Source organism: Mustela nivalis (genome assembly GCF_964662115.1).
Source record: "Mustela nivalis genome assembly, chromosome: 9".
NCBI classification, from domain to species: domain Eukaryota; kingdom Metazoa; phylum Chordata; class Mammalia; order Carnivora; family Mustelidae; genus Mustela; species Mustela nivalis.
The window spans coordinates 66,088,814-66,107,047 of record NC_139028.1 but is presented as its reverse complement, the minus strand read 5'-3'; the positions used below and the strand labels follow the sequence as shown (position 1 = coordinate 66,107,047).

General features: G+C 37.0%; 1 protein-coding gene and 1 pseudogene across 2 annotated transcripts; one reads left to right on the top strand and one right to left on the bottom strand.

The window, feature by feature from the left end:
- On the top strand, window positions 1–942 carry LOC309840170 (olfactory receptor 52E1-like; the record flags this gene model as incomplete). The annotated part of the gene is made up of 1 exon (XM_082682243.1): window positions 1–942. The coding sequence occupies one exon, from the start codon at window positions 1–3 to the stop codon at window positions 940–942; it is 942 nt and encodes a 313-aa protein (XP_082538369.1).
- A 5,442-nt stretch (window positions 943–6,384) lies between these two features.
- On the bottom strand, window positions 6,385–7,367 carry LOC309840298 (olfactory receptor 52D1-like; annotated as a pseudogene). The gene has a single exon. The product of its transcript is annotated as an olfactory receptor 52D1-like (transcript).
- Between the last annotated feature and the right edge of the window lie 10,867 nt (window positions 7,368–18,234).

The window sequence follows — 18,234 nt, the reverse complement described above, 5'->3', positions numbered from 1 at the left end:
ATGGTCTCACTTAATACCACCCTATTTCATCCTTACTCTTTTTTCCTTCTGGGGATCCCTGGTCTGGAACATATACATATGTGGATTGGTTTCCCTTTCTTTGCTGTGTACCTGACAGCTGTTCTTGGGAATATCAGCATCATTTCTGTGATTGAGACTGAGAGCAGCCTCCACCAGCCCATGTTCTACTTCCTGGCCATTCTGTCATCTATCGACCTGGGCCTGTCCACATCCACCATCCCCAAGATGCTTGGCATATTCTGGTTCAACCTGAGAGAAATCTCCTTTGAGGGATGTCTCATTCAGATGTTCTTTATCCACCTCTGCACTGGCATGGAGTCAGCAGTGCTCGTGGCCATGGCCTATGATCGCTATGTGGCCATCTGTAACCCTCTTCAGTATACACTGGTGTTGACAAACAAGGTGGTAGTCATCATTGCAATGATAATCCTACTGAGACCTTTGTCTTTCGCTATACCCTTTGTTCTACTCATCCTACGGTTACCATTTTGTGGACACCAAATTATTCCTCACACTTACTGTGAGCACATGGGCATTGCCCGCCTGTCCTGTGCCAGCATCAGGGTCAACATCATCTATGGTTTATGTGCCATCTCTATCCTGGTGTTGGACATCATAGCTATTGTCATTTCCTATGTCCAGATCCTTCGTGCTGTCTTTCGACTGCCTTCCCATGATGCCCGGCTCAAAGCACTGAGCACCTGTGGCTCTCACGTGTGTGTCATGTTGGCTTTCTACACTCCTGCATTTTTTTCATTTATGACTCACAGGTTTGGCCGGAATATTCCACGCTATATCCACATCCTTTTGGCTAATTTCTATGTAGTCATTCCACCTGCTCTGAACCCTGTAATCTATGGGGTCAGAACTAAGCAGATTAGAGAACAGGTGCTGAAACTCTTTTCCAAGAAAACAACATAACTCTTGTAAAGAATCAAATTAAGGAAAGGAGCAGCACTGATTGTCTTTGTTCAGAATGGAAAAAGGACATTTGATAGTTATGCAGATCTCTCTCAGGGAAGACCTGTGAGCCTCCTTCCCAAACCCAGAAAATGGAAGGCAAGACCCATGTCAAATGCATGAATAAAAGTTTCTTGTGATTTTCAATTGTATAAAAATAATTCAGTTTCCCCATGTGGAAGAGAACAAACACTTTGTTCTACTTTCATTAGGACTGAACACATCACATTCTTCAGTTAACATCATTTTGAAGCAAAACCAACCCTCCAAAAAGAAGACACCACACGAATAATTATAAATTATAATTTTTAATAATTATTAAATTATAATTATAAAGCCCATAAATTGCCTTATATCCTAATTTAAACAAAGATAGTACATTGCCCTTATTATGCTGGTTCCCAAAATAATAGATGATAAAACATTTCCCACATGTCTGGCTTCCCTCTCATAAAGAATGCTTTTCTGACTCTACCATATTAATGTTCTTAGACATGAAATTGATCCTGTGACTATGATAATCATGTGAGAAAAGTAGAGATTTTCTATCATGAACAGAATTGTAAAAACTTGGTAATCTTTTAAAATTCATAGTCTGTTTTTTTTTAAACCTGTGTTGTGTTCCTTTTAGATGGATGAGTATTTATAGAGCCTAATTTATAGATCTGTTTTTTCAAACAAACTATTATTTTTCAAACAGTTCTGTTTCTGTGTCTTGTGACATTTCACAGAGGAGTTTCTCTCTCATGGAAAGCAGGAAATTTTAGCAATGTTCCATGTCCAGTATTAGCCAAGTGTGTATCTGTGTACTCTTGTGCCATATGACATTATTCAGTGTTCTCTAGTTCTAGGTGGTATTATTGACATTACCTGTAGAAAGATGTCAGGAGAAATATATTTGTAAATTTTGACCAATAAAATTAAATTTTTAGCTATACTTCCACTGCAGAATTTCTCAGATCTTTCAACTAACAAATATTCATTTGAAACTTTAAGATAATACTGGCTTCGGATTGCTCCTTTGACCAAAATATGACACTAATGTTCCATAGCATGAAATTTAGAAAAAAAAATCCTACTTATATTTATTATAATAGAAGAGTTGCTGTCATAAATTCTTCAAGGGAGTTTATATTAATTGACATCACATCCTGAATTTGAAGCTGTCAGTTATGCTGTATAATTTATAAGTACCAGTGACTGTTCCTGGAACCTTGTTGTGACCCTGAACTCAATCACTATCTATATATTTATTCTACTTATGAAGTGGATTTTAATGATGTGGTCTCAATTATATCTTAAATGATTTGGTTAGAGTTCAATCTGTTTATATGTGTTTTGGCTAGTTTTTGGAAAATTGGTTCTTAGCCTTTAAATAGCTAAATCCACCAATGTAGTCACCTGGGCCTGAAGTCTGTGTTAGAAGGTTGCTAAGTACAGATTCAACTTATTTCATAGGTAAAGGACTATTCAGGTCATCCAATTCTTCATGCTTTTGCTTTGAATGTCCTCAGTGAATGTATCACATTCCTCTAACTTTACCTTGTATTCAGGGTGTGGCTGATAAGTTAGGTTTTTTTGATGTCTACCCCACTGTCCATGTTAGATCTTCTCTTTGTTCCTGTGCTGCAATAAGGCCAGCCTCCATGTTCTGCACACTCCCTCACGTGTAGAGCACTTTTACTTGTTCCTCAAACCCTGCTAATCTGGTGGTAAGAGCCAGAGGACATTAAATACCATTTGTGCTGATTTAGCCTGTCTTGGGCAGGTAGTATGTTCCCAAGTCTTGAAAATGAAATGTCCTCAGTGATTCTGCCCCTTGCCTAGCACCGTAGGACATGTCTAAGGAACTTGTCCCACCCTGGGTTATAGAGTTTGTTTTTGCTCCTTTGGCTCAGCAGCAGTGGGTCTCCACTTGTGCTCTTCCTCCAAGTGATGGCTTTTGTTCCTTAGGGGAAAGAACCTGAATGAGGAGTCTTTCCCATCTTATAGTGACAGCTATTCCCCTCCACCAGTCCTGGTTCATGATGAAAGTCTAGTCCTACACTCAGACTTTCTTATGAGTACCTGGTCTAGACTAGGGAGAAAAACATGAGTAAGTGTGAATTCCCCTTTGTGTCATATATATATATATATTACTCCCAGATATTCTGTATTTCATATAGGTTTATACTCAGCTGTGAATAATTTGGTTTAAATTTTAACAAATTCTTTATTGTGGCTTGTACAGTATCTGACACATGCCCCTAGTATGCACAGGATCATGTTCCATCTCTTTTCAGAGTTACCTATCTTTCCTTAAATTTTGGATTAGTTATTCTCATTGTGACTTTAACTTTCTGACAGGTCCAAGAAAATAGTGAGTTTTATTATTATTATTATTCACCACTTAGTTTTTGTCATAATGTTTTAAGTGACATTCTTTCCAACCTTTTGTATTTGAAGTAAGAACTATAAAACTCTGTAGGAATTTTAACTCATGCCATATTCTCTGAGTAGGGTATCTCTGTGTTTATTCTCAGCATGCTACAACTGTGGCATGGACATTGGATCACTGAATTATAAATATATAGAATGATTGATGAAAAGTAAATGAGATTTTTTTTTATGGGATACACCACAGTCATTTTGAGTCTAATAGTTTTAAAAAAGGCCTAAGGAATATGTACTTTTAAGATGGTTCAAGCCTAAATTTTGAAAACTATCATTCTAGAAAGTTGAAACTTGGTTAATAATCAAATTGGGCAATTGTTAGATGGAGAAAATGGGATAAACCTTAGAAAATGAAATGAATGCAGAATTGGATACCACGCAAAAATGGATACCACTCTAATGTCCAACACACACAAACACACACACACACACACACACACACACACATACTCCACATATACCCCACACTCCACATACTACCTACTTAAGCTGGCCTAATCCACAGGAAATTTGCTTCATTGCCTACCTGATGTTCCTGATGTCCTATCCTCTGAAACTATTCTTGACTTTCTATAATCCCTAGCCTAGACTGATTCTATATCTCCTTTCTAATTTTATCTTAGCTCTTGTCAAATTGATATATCAGGGTGAAAATGTTAATATGTAACTAAGTATAGAGTAGTGGTTGAGAATATAAACCTGGTGTCAAACTTCCTATGTTCAAACTCTATCTCCATTTTTTTAAAGATTTTATTTATTTATTCGACAGACATAGATCACAAGCTGGCAGAGGCAGGCAGAGAGAGGGAGAGGGGGAAGCAGGCTCACTGCTGAGCAAAGAGTCCGATGCGGGGCTCAATCCCAGGACCCTGAGATCATGACCTGAGCCGAAAGCAGAGGCTTTAACCCACTGAGCCACCCAGGTGCCCCTCTATCTCCATTTTTAACCATCTCTATGACTATGAGAAAGTCCACTGATTTCTCTATTTGTAAAATGTAGATATTAATCCTAAACATCATTTTTAGTTTGCATGAGAATTTAATGGGTTGATATAAAGAACTCAGGCTGACTATGAGAATGCACACATTTTAAAAGTGTTACACATTACTATACTTAAAGTAAATGTTTATTACATCTGAATAAACTATATCAGACTATAGCAACAAAGTATTTCTAGCCAATTCTTTATGTTCATGTATTATAAACTCCATCCTTTTTCTATCCTTATTCACTATGTACTAGGGAGAAGCTTCCCATTGGAAAATTCAGTAGGAATGCACTGAGTGAGTGTAATTAAGACCCTTCTCCCTGTGTCTCTCCCACCCCAACATACACACTTCTTGGTAGTGAGACTTTCTAAGGCAGTCCTGTGTTCTCTGGTGCTCCTCCATGTAGTAAGTCTTCATGATTTGATTAGGACTATATGCCTAACTCTGGGGTTTAGTTAAAGTGTTCACTGACTCTTATACCACACTTGGTCCTCTAGAATAGACTTCGTTAGTAAGAAAGAGGATATTTTCAACTCACATCTTCCATGTCTTTCTTCAATCTCGATCTTTTTAGGAATCAGATGGAAAGAATGGATACATTGATTCTGTGCACCTCTGAGACTCTCAAACTGTTTACAAACTTTGCCTCAGTCATTCCTATATCCCCAGTGAATTCTGTTCCACAAGTAAACACTAGCTAAATGGATCTAAACTGAGTGTGGTTATGAAGAACAATGACCAGTAGCAACAATTATGACAGCTCACCTGTGAGAAGCTGTGTTCCTAGGAGTCCCATTGAGTGATTTGGGTGTATATGGAACCATTGTGAGAGTATAAGAAAATTATGGCATTAGTGCTAGACAGACTTCTAATCCTAGCACCTCTAAACTAGCCATTGAATATGAGTTTGTTGAGTCACTTATCATGGGAGGATTTATGATAATTTATTCTACAATATATTGTGAAGTTTATGTATTAAAATAATAAAGATATTAGAATCTAGTAAATGCTTAGCAAATGTTGATTCTTTTCACAATTTAGCTTGAAAGATGAAGTGCTTGACTGAAATACTACCTCTGTGGTCAACTAATGTCTCTGTTCCCCAATGTACATAGCCACAGCTCAGTTTTAGCTGCATTTAAGAATCACCTACAGGCCCTTAAAACATGGATGCCTGAACACTACCTCCACACTACTTATCCTTCCTTAGAGTTTCATTTAAACAGAATCACAGTATATGTAATTTTTCTCACTTGAATAATATCTGTGAAATTTACCTTTGTGAAACTATAGAACACCCAAGAACTCAATAGGATCTAACGACAGTCAGACAGAAAAGATAATTACCTACAAATTATTGACAATTTGGTCAACAACAGTTTTCTTCAAAGTAATGATAGTTTCTAGAAGACTGTAGAATAATGTCTAAAAAACTAAGGAAATGTTATAACTGGAGAGTAGAACTGTGTAGCTAAAAGGTATCATCATGAAGACAAAGAAATCATTAAACACAGAACACAGACGTTAGCATCAAAAAACTCTCATTAAGTGGTGAGGTATGTTCTTGAGAAAGAGGGACATTTAGTCAAGAAGAGATGACTGGGGCAAAAATACAAAAGAGAGAGAGATAAAATATGTAAATCTGGTAGAAAGTCTTAACTGGTAAATCAGGTTTACCAGTTAACAGTAACTGTTTACCAATTACCAGTAAAGGAAAAATATGTGATTATATATCATGTTAATTTTAAATATCTCTTATTTTTCACCACAGATAATTCTAAATTTTGTTTGCTTGTTTTTTGTATTTTAGGAAATAACATTCTAATATTGTAGTAGATTCATACTCAATAACACATAATTATTGCTACAACATAAAATATATGTTTATGAATGAGTTACTTCCCACAGAAAAACTCATGCCCTCTGATTATTAAAAGAGGAGCCTCATGAAGAAGTCATTCAAAGATAGATGATATTTGTTCATATATTACTCATCAACCCAGAAAACATAACTGAAGGCTTTGAAAAACTGAAAAACTTAAGGAATCTGTCCCTTATCTTCTTGGTCCTTACCCCATAGATAATAGGATTCATCATGGGTGGGACCAGAAGATAGATGTTGGCCAGAAGCTAGAAATGGAAATGGGGAGCCACATGGTGCCCAAACCTGTGGGTGAGAAAAGAGAAGAAGGCTGGAGTATAAGACACTAAGATGACACAGATATGGGAACCACAGGTGCCCAAGGTCTTGAATTGGGCCTCCTTGGATGGGAGGTGGAAGACAGTGTGAAGTATGAGAACATAAGAACAAATGATTAGTATGAAGTCTACCCCACCAGTAAGGAAGGCAACAATGAGGCTGTGGCTTTATGGATTCTTGTCTCAGCACAGGCAATCTTGATGAGGGCCATGAACTCACAGTAGGTGTGGGAACAGTAGGTGTGTGGGTTCTGCAGTAGGGAAGCCAACGTAACAGAAAGGGGTGAGGACTAAGAAGTGCTATGCCCCGGAGTACTATACTAGGCCCATTGCCCCAATCACAGCATGTGTCAGAATAGCTGAATGTCTTAATGGGTTACAAATGGCTACATAATGGTCAAAAGCTATGGCCAGGAAGAAGCCAGATTCCATGGTGGAACAACAGTGAATCAGAAAACTTGAGTGGGGCAGACTTCAAAACGAATCTCTCCATCATGGAACCAGAAAAGACTAAGCAGTTTAAGTACAGCTGTGGTGCACACAATAAGATCAGCCAGAGCCAACATGCAGAGGAAGAGGTACATTGGCTCATGGAGGCTGGTGTCTGTTTTGATGATAAACAGAAGAGAACAGTTTCCCAGGAGGGAAAAAATGTAGACCACACAAAAGGGGATGGAGATCCAGATGTGGGCAGCCTCCAGCCCAGGAATGCCAATGAGAATGAAGGCTGATGGATGGACATTGGTCTTATTGTATGCTGACATAACAGGTGTCAGAATTTTAGCTTTCTCTTCATGAATTTTTCTCTACACCAAGTAAAAGTAATAGCTTACAAATTTTCAAACCTTTGATGAGTTAAGTCAGCCAAAATGCAGGGAATTGTATGTCAGGGAGTCATTACAATATCTATGAATATTTATAAATTATTTCACCATTATATCTGACGGTGAGATCTTATTTCATTATTGTAATTTGTAATATGGCTGATCTGTAGATGCCAAATGAGGGAAAATATGCAGGTACCAAAAATCAGAGCTAAATGTATGAAAATCCAAAGTCTTCTATCCACTGAGAAGAAAGTAATGCCAACTGAAATCTAAAATATGTGTAAGACTCTCAGGTGTATAATTTAGTGATTCAGTATTTATATACAACACTTATAGTACATTGTATTTTAACTAATTAGAATTTAAATAAAACCTAAAAAATAAGATAAACACAAGTGTAGATGCACAGTGGAATAGCTGTATGCTTAATCATCGAAACTTCACTGTATGTAATGAATATCTCCTTCAACTAACTTCTTTCATTAAGATACATGAATTTGTAAACATATATGTAGAATCATATAAAAAATGTGTAAGAGTCATGGGTTTGGTGGACATAGAAACAGTAGTAAGACATAGATTACACAGAAAGAAGGAATGACAGGAAGCTTTGAATAGAAAATGTACCTTTAGAAAAATATTTAAGTCATCCTAGTCTGGGACATGCAAAGATGCCAGTTTATAGGGTGTAGCATTGAGAATGGAATGCCAAATTTCGGAGATGTGTTGCTTGCTTTGGAATGACCAGAAGGAGGTTATTCACACCAACCTGGAACTCAATCAACATGATGACAAGAGTGGGGTTGATAACACTGTGTCAGGAAGTGAACAGCTCATTGCATTGTTTGTGACTCTCCGATGGTGACACCTTTGTGTCTACTTTTGACTGCACAGGCAAGAATTACAACAAATGTGATTATATCCACTAACATGAATTTCCTTCACTTCCTTACACGCATCTAGTTAGTCAAATTACTCTGACTGGCTCTCCACTGGCTCCCTCTCCAGGCAAATTCATCCAAACTTCCCCTCATGACCTTTCCTTTGTTCTGCACACTTCTCTTGCATTGGCTGACCCCTTCCCAACCCCATGTTGTGATTTGCTGATGATACTTCTTCCATTTCTTAAGACTAGTAGAACTTTCCGAAAGCCCATCCCGTAATAAACAGATCTTTTTCCTCTCTTCTTCTTAGAAGCACAATTGACACTGTTCCACAGACAGTCCTTTTTTACCACTATTATAGACAGTTGAAGATTAAAGGGCATTGTGATTTGGAAAAATAATCCTTAAGCCAGTGTCCACTGAAATTGGGATTGGAATATGTATAGCACACTGAGCATCAATCTGTAGTGAGAGTGATGACACGTTTCATACCCACAGTTTCTGCTTGCTGGGGTTATTTGGCCTTCCAGATCCCTAGAGGTGGATATTCTCTTTTGAATGCAAATACAGCAGGATAGGTGGGTCAAGGAACTATGGGACATTTATGTAATGACATTTCCGTCTGAGGCATGCTATGAGTTGGGATAGAAGATAAATCCAGGGCAACCAATCCATTGGGGAGTTATATAATAGTGTAACAGTTAAACATTTTTAAATGCTTGATGTGAGTCAGTTCTTTTCCTGAAAACATTCCACATATTATTTAAAATACATATTTATAATAATAAATATTATTGTGTTTGTTAGAGTGGAGGGGGAGTGGGAAGGATGGGGTGCCTGGGTGATGGACTTTGGGGAAGGTACATGTTGTAGTGAAAACTGATGAATCACAGACCTATACCCCTGAAACAAATAATATATAATATGTCAATAATTTAAAAAAATAAAATTTATCTCCATTTTAAAATGAGAATAATTTAAGTAACTTCTAGAATTTTACATAGCTAGTAAATAATAGACCTGTTTCTAGCTATACACACTGATTCTAAAGACCACATTCTTTTTTTGTTTGTTTGTTTAAGATTTTATTTGTTTATCTGAGAGAGAGAGAGAGAGAGATCACAAGCAGAGGAGAGATCACAAGCAGAGGGAGAAGCAGGCTTCCTGCTAGGTAGGGACCCTAATGTGGGACTCGATCCCAGGATCCTGGGATCATGACCTGAGTCAAAGGCAGACTCTTAACCAACTGAGCCTACTGGGTGCCCCTAAAGCCCTTATTCTTAACTGTGGTGATAAAAACTGCCCTAAGCACGTGACAGTCTATTTGAAATGGTGCATATAAGAAGAAGAGGAGGACTTGTTCTGTACCTAACAATAAAGAAAACCATCACCATTAATTTGATTATGAATACTGTTCAGAAGTCCCCAACTATTATATTCCATAAAGGAACTGGTCCAAATCCAAGCCTTTCTCTTCTTAATTAACCCTCCTGCACTTTCAACAGATGACCTCTCAGAGGGAAAATTAACCTCTCAACCTCAGAGACAAAATTAACATTTGCCACCAGACAGGTTTGTCAGCCTTACCCTCTTACCTTTATGTTTACGTACATGTAACACATTGAGCTAGTACATTTTCACATACTCTCCTTCCTTTAACCTGAAATGAAATTTCATGTCCTTTTACCTATATTTGTAATTTCATCAACATTCTCATCTTTCTCATGCAGTTTTCCTTCATTTCTGCTACTTGCTCTATGCCATTACACAATTTAAATATATTTTACTGACAGAAAACATGTGGACTGGTGTGCCTGGGTGGCTCAGTTAGTTGAACATTTAACTCTTGATTTTGGCTCAGGTCATGACCTCAGGGCCCTGAGATGAAGCCCCAGGTCAGGCTCCATGCTCAGTGGGCAGTGTGCTGGAGATTCTCTCCCTCTCCGTTTGTTCCTTCACCTCCTGTCTCACTTTCTTTCTTAAAACAAACAAATAAATATTTAAAAATAAAAAAAGAAAATATATGGACAGATTATGTAGAGCAAACATTCACCCTGAAGTAAATGCAAATGTTCAATCACATAGGCTTATTCTTAGTGGAAATCAGGAAATTAAAAATTACTTGAATATGATACAATTCATACAGTATTATATTTTTAACCAACAGAATTTCAACATTGATGATGATAAGTATTAATGAGGTTTGGGTTAACGTGTGATTCTTATGCCCAATTGATTAGAGAGAATTACTCTTAGAGGAAAATTGCATAGTATTATTCTTATTAAAAACAAAGTTCTGGGCAGAGCAATTTCACTACTTGCCATTTAGGGAATAATGTTCAGAAATACATATGGAAGTATATACAGTAATTCTCATTGTAAAAGTGCCTGTGATAGAATTAATAGTGAATCATTCAAAATGTCCATTAGTAAAGTAATAATGACCTTACAAATCTGTGTAATCTTTATATTATAGAGGTGCTTAGAATAAGCAAAGTATATTTATGTAAACTGACATTCAAATAAAAAAGGAGCAAAAGTTTGATTTTTCCATTAACATTGACAAATTATGAAAAAATTAAGAGCATACTGTATGTGCATATGTGTACATTTATAATGCAAATTTTATAAACATAAGAACTATGTAAAAAGGATACATAGACAATGGAGGAGAGATCTATAATGTGGAGCAGATGGAAAGAGGCATAGAGAGTATAATTTAGCTGTATCTTTATAGCTTGGCATTTTTAAACAGTGCCAATATATTTTATATATTAATGTATTACATGTTTAGTTTAAGGCAAGTAAATAAATAATGCAGTTACAAATGTTATTTGCCAGAAAATAATACAAACCAAGAAATTACAAAGAAAATGTGGCCTTCCATGTCTTATAAAATATTAGCAAATTTTCTAACCTCTTCAAATATATTCTCTATATCTCTCTGCATATAGAGAACTGGTCACCTACTCGATTCAAAACAAAAAGACCTGTCTCTTTGTTTGTCATGGCATTTCTTCACACATGCAAACCCTAGGTAACCTAGTTAACCTTGAAGATCCTGCTCACATATCAGCCTCTGTGAGAAAATTTTTCTAGGAACTTTGGACCATCATGGATATCCATTCTCAAGTGTTCCACTGACATGTGTACTTACCTATCTTCTATATCTTCTCATATTGTATTTCATATATCTGCATGTTTTTCTCCTTTATTATATTGCAAATTCTTACTTGGCAGAAGCCATGTATTGTCATATATCCATTTGTTCCAATGAATGAATAAAAATAGGAAAGAAGACAAGGGAGTGTTCTTATTTTTCTGGTAAATAATTTCAGCATAAATTTAAGACAACCAGTGGAATCACTATAAATTTATTATAGTCCACACTATCTCCAAACACTACAGTGCATTAATAGTTCTCCTGATTCTAATATAAAATCGTTAAGACATACCCAGGGATTGGCTTCCAGCAAAATCAAATTCTCTCAACATTTGATTCCTTGTCTGACTACACAGCATGGAAAACAGGAGGGATTGGAAGGGAAAAAAAACCTCACACCTTCTTTGGGGGAGGAATAAAATAAAAAAAGAAAACCCTGATCCAATAGATCAACATGAATTATAATATATTAGGTACATATAGTATTTACACTGCAGACATTACCAGGTGTTCTGTGAGGAGGATGATGAGGATGGTCTGTGGAAGATTTTCCTTCTCTCAACACCTTTAAGGTTTCTAGATGTGCTCAGTTATAGACATGTCTGCTGATTTCTAAGGCTCTCATGGGCATAGAGTGGGGACAGTCTCCCCTCCTGTCAAGAAACCACTGGGGGTTAAATTTGAGTTCAGAACTCAAGTTCTAAGTCTTTAGAGCTAACCTTTTAGTAACAGGAGAATCCCAGAAGGGTGAGGGGAAGGCAAGAGAGTTTTTTTCTGAACTGTCTCTGGAGCCTTCCTCTTGGCGGGGTTGCTGGAGTCTGGGAATGGATTGTTCTTAATTACATCAAGTGTATGTATGAAGTTAGGATAGAAAAGTGTCTAGTTCCTTCACTTTAAACAATGCCTTTTTATCTTGATTTTTACTTTTTTAAAGGATTTTATTTATTCTTTCACAGAGAGAGGGATAGAGAGAGAACACAAGCAGGGGAGCGGCAGGCAGAAGGAGAGGGAGAACCAGGTTCCCCACTCAAGAGAGATCCTGATGTGGGGCTTGATCCAAGGATTCTGGGATCATGACCTGAGCTGAAGGAAGATACTTAACTGACTGAACCACCCAGGCACCCCTCTCCTTTATTTGTAATAAAGGAAAATATAAAAAAACAGGGGCACCTGGGAAGCTCAGTGGGTTAAAGCCTCTGTCTTCAGCTCAGGTCAAGATATCAGGTCCTGGGATCAAGCCCCACATCGGGCTCTCTGCTCAGGAGAGGAGCCTGCTTACCCCTTTCTCTCTGCCTGCCTCTCTGCCTACTTGTGATCTCTGTCTGTCAAATAGATAAATAAAATCTTAAAAAAAAATTAAATTAAATTAAATTAAAATAAAAAATAAAAAACAAACAACCATAATGTCACTTTGATATTTGGTTGATTTTATTTTATGATTTTCATATTCATATAATTTAGAATATTCAAGTTATATTATACTTTAACTTTTTTTTTTAAAGATTTATTTATTTATTTGACAGACAGAGATCCCAAGTAGGCAGAGAGGCAGCCAGAGAGAGAGGAGGAAGCAGGCTCCACCCTGAGCAGAGATCCTGATGTGGGGCTCAATCCCAAGACCCTGAGATCATGACCTGAGCCAAAGGCAGATGATTTAACCCACTAAGTCACCCAGGGACCCAGACTTTAACATTTTATCTCATAGTCTAAATTTCATGTTGTGACATGTACCGTATTTTTTCATAATTCATCAGAATAAATTTCACTGAAAATTTAATTATATGAAATTAATCAAAAGGGGATTTTGATGAAAGTTGAGTTGCATCTAAACATTGCTGTGGAAAATGTGACAGCTTTAAACATGCAATCCTTTCAGCCATCTAGATTTATCATGCTCTTACATGCATTCCAGCCTCCTTTGAGAGCTTTGAATAGTTTTTAAATAATTTTCTGTCAATCTCACCAATAATTAAATTGTAGAAGTTGGAATTCTATCATATTATTTTTACATTTATTTATATGCTTTATTTATGTTTTGAGTATGAATCTTATAAATTATATATACACAGTGGGGCTCTATCATATGTGAATTCCATATTTACTAGTTTGCCTACTCCTTAAAATTTATTTGTAACCCCAAATAAATTCTTATGGCACTTCAGCTCTCATTTGCCAATGTGCAAAGAGATGTGAAAAATTTGAGTTGCCAGATGATCACATTCGCAGCTGAGGCTGAACAAGGTGAGATTCTTACTTCCCATTTCAGCTATAAATGAGTGTTTTTACATTTGATTTAAGGCCAGGTTTTTCTTATTTTTCTGCTCTTTGTTGATTCCACTGTTTAACATAGCCCTCCAAGATAGTGTTGAAGTGCAACACAGTAAATAACTATCTTATTATTTATTCATGGAAAGTATTGCAGCTAAATAATACTTTTCTAGTGTTCCTAAGTGCAAGATGGTTGTACTGTACTTTATGGAAAAAATAACCATTTTGGATAAACTTCATTCAAGTGTGAGTTATAGCAGTGTTGATTATGATTCAAAGTTAATGAATCAAAAATAAGATACACCCAGACAAAGGAAGATGAAACTCTGGAGAGTACTAAAGTAACATTTGTAGCATGTGATATAAACATGGAAAAGATGAAAAAGAGGATAAATTTGTGGAGTCAAGAGATGACAACTAATTTAAAAAAAAAGTGCAATAGACAGCATTGTGGTGAGGTCAAAGATGGTTCCAGTTACATCACTTGGGGTCAGAGAAAAAAATAAAATCAAGCTCTTGTTGGATAGCACTGGGTTTGCTAGTACATTTCAAAAAGCAATGAGGGATATACAATAATAAACTTAGAGTCAAGGCAGATTTTGCTAATTAGGAGGCTGCAGAAGAGATTTAAAGTGCCTATTAAGTGTACAGGAAAAGGATTATGTAGAAATCGGGTTTTCAACACCAGTGAGACTCTCTGTTGTACACAGATGTTGGTGAATGAAACACAAGTGGCCTCCAAAGCTCCTGGCTTTCAATCATTTAAAGGCTGCATGATTAATCATAAGAGCCATGACCAACCTGTAAGAACTATGTAGTACAGAAAGTGTCTCTCACAGAAAAACACACATTAAAAAATGTATGTATTCATTGATTGACAAAAATGTTGTGCATTTCCCCTAAAAGCAAAGGCACCAAATTTCCTAATTCAGTGTTCAAGGTGACTTTATAGAACACAGCTACTGGAGGATAGTGAGAACTGACAATGCTTGTTTGAATACATACATGTGTATACACACGCACGCACGCACACACACATGCACACACACACGCGCGCACACACACACACACACACACACACACACACACACAGATCTGGGGGTAGGCTTGCCCTTTCTTTCCCCCATGAGAGAACTCAGGGGCTGAGGGAAGCTCTCCTGGGGCAGAAAAGTACCAGGCTAGGGTAGAGGGGATGTGGATAAATGAAACTTTTCTTCTTATCCTTTCCAATTTGTCTTTTGTTTTATGTACCACTAGAGTCCTGTAATCTCTCATCTAAATTCTGGAACTCTCATAAAGGCCTTTCCATCCATCAGTGCTTGTTAAATCTGTGTTTTTGTACTGGGTGGAGTACTGGGTCCTCCTGTCATCTCACTGACCTAAGTCTCACTCCTCTGCCTTCATTTCTTTCCAAGCCAGGGACCCCTAATGGTTCTCTCTTTTTGAATCAGAATTCGACACTAGAATCCTCAGAGACTTTGTGTTTTTTACCAAACTGGCTCCAGGGAATTTCCTGTTGCAATCTCCTCCCAGGCAAAGAGCAGCACCCTCATAAAGACTGAGCAGGTGAGATAAAACAGAGACAGGATTCCATGCTGGTGCTCAGTCTGGTGAGTCTTCCCCATCTCCCAGCTCACGGTGCATCCTTACTTTACAGTGAAGGGTGAAAGGAAAGACTGCGGATAGGGGAGGAAGAGAGGAGACACGGGAAAAGTGTGAGGCAAAGACTAAGACTGGTGCTTAGAGAAGGAGTAGGATCATGATAGGAAAAACCATCCAATCCTAGTGAAAGCATTTGGATTTTAGCCTGAATCCAGTCAATGTGCATTTTAAAAATCAGTCTGCTTGAAGATATCTAGGGAATGATGGACAACCAGTCTCTTTGGAACATGCTTCAAAGTGCTTTAAAAAATTATCAGTTAGGGGCACCTGGGTGGCTTAGCGGGTTGAGCCTCTCCCCTCAGCTCAGGACCCTGAGATCCTGGGATTGAGAGGTCCTGCGGTCTTGAGATCTCAGGACCCTGAGATCCTGAGATTGAGCCCCCCATCAGGCTCTCTGCTCACCAGGGAGGCATCTTCCCCCCCTCTCTGCCTGCCTCTCTGCCTACTTGTGATCTCCCTCTTTCTCTCTCTGTCAAATAAATAAATAAAATCTTTAAAAAAAGTTATCACTTTAAAACTAATAACATACTTAAGGTTTTTATCTTTATTATCTCTATTTTGTGATAAAAATACATGATAAAAGGTGCTTGTTATTTACTTTCTTTGGATTACAGAGTGAATTAAGTCATGAATCTGGGTTTCAACACAGTTGGTCAGACTGTAGAACTCTTGCTCTTAAGCACTGTAAAGTACTGTGTTATATAAACCTCCCAAATGATCCCATTAGGATGGAGATAAATGTACAGATTTTAAAGATATTGGAAAAGTAGAATCAGCTTTTTGTTTGGTTTGGTTTGGTTTTTTTAATGTGTGAAAGAGAAGGAGGGTGGTTTTCAGACTTTTTTCTTCTCTCAATTTTTTTTAAATCTTAGAAATAATTGACATAGAACATTATATTCATTTCAGTTGTACAACATCATGTATAATTGGTAAATGATCACCACCATAAGTCTGGTTAATATCCATCACCATACAGCCTTATTCAGAGTTTGATCTAGTGAGTTCATTGACTGGTAATGATATAAGCCAGACAACTACAGAATTTCATTGCTGTCTATGTCTTCTGACTATTTCTACTAGGCTCTTCATATCACTGCCTCTCTACTTAGCTACTGAGGCCTCATAGTAGGTTATAGTTATCTGAGTTGAGAAACACACTAATTTCCCTCAATAATGAATAATCAATAATCAATAATGAACTCTATACTATGAGCTACAGTAATTTTCTTTTTTACTGAGAATCTACTGGGTATGAGTATGATGAAATAAGGAAAGCATTGTTTTTATAGCTTGCTAAGACTATTGCATACATTTCTGATCTACAGAAATGTTACTGAGGAATACAAAAAATGTTTTAATAAAAGAATCTGTCATTAGCATTTCACTGACATTGATAAATCATAAGAAGTTAAGCCCTCATAATTGAATTTTACCTTTTATCCTTGTGTGGTTCACATCACACATTTTTAAACTATTCAGTATTCCATAAACTTGATTACAAAGAGGAAAACAGAGAAAGAAGCAGTCTGCAGATGAATATTATGTACAGTCTTGCAGGACTTAACCAGCTGGGGAATCTCTGGTTTTTTAATGTTATTAATAAAATATTTATCCAAATTTGCACTTTTCTTTCACTTTTCTCAGGAGGCAATTAGAGTTGAGATATGTTCCTTCCTATCTCCCTTTAAATTCCTCTATGTTTCCTTCTGTTTGTCCTTTCTTCTTTCTTTTCACTTTTCCTCCCTTCTCTTCCTATACTCATTGTTTATTTTTTTTTCTATAGTACTAGCTTATAGCTGCTGGGTTTTTTTTTTTTTTTCTATAGGAAGAAAGAAAGAAAGAGATAGAGAGAGAGAGAGAAAGGAAGGAGGGAGGCAGGGTGGAAAGACGAAATAAGGAACAAAGGAAAAGACAGATATTAACTACAGTGTGGTAAGTAAGGAACATGGATATCTTAACCCTGATGTTGACCACCATCACTGTCATTGGAAACACATCTTTACCCCTCAAAGTTTCTCCTTTCAAAACACCTTTTCAGTATTCTTTCCCCAAACCCTTCCCCCAAACACACACAAGGATGGGTAGAATGGTTGGCTATCCGGGGACATTCTTGATTTGGCAACCAACAGAAACCTTGGAGTTCCTTATTAAGTTAATTCCCATCACAATGCTATAACAAAGAGATGCATTTTCCTCCTGGAGGTCATTTCCAGCTGCAGTATTTTACTATCTTTGCGTGTCTCTTTTAAAATCTGAGGCACAGTACAGTATACAGTGTGTCCACCCATTTTTGTGCAACTCTTACTATATTATATCTTAATATATCTTATTATATCTGAGATTCAGCACAGCACGTCTGTGGGAGACCTATGAGTAAGTATGGAGGGATGCAGTAAGGAAGCACAGTTCTTCATTTTGGATCTGGTTTTCTAAATATGTATCAATGTATACTGAACACTGAACAAGTGGTTAATGAAATCTTGTATTTGCTATCATTCTATAGCTCTAGGTACACTTATATTCCTTTTATATTGTCATATTCTGTGTGCAGTTGTCTGTACTGTTGCTTAGTGATTTTGTGTTGATCTGTTTAGGTAAAGTGAACTTTGTCTTCAAAGAAGATTGATATTTCAGTATAAATAAACTCTATTTATGTTTTTAAAATTCGATCCAATTTTTATTTGGGGTTTCAGCAAAGGAATATAAGATATTATTGTCCAAAATGTGAGAGGGAGGGAGACCTTTCATAAGGATATGTTCCTTCCATTTGAAGAGTGCTAAGTCAGTTCCTGCATATTACTTTGAACTCAAGCTATAGCATTAGTTT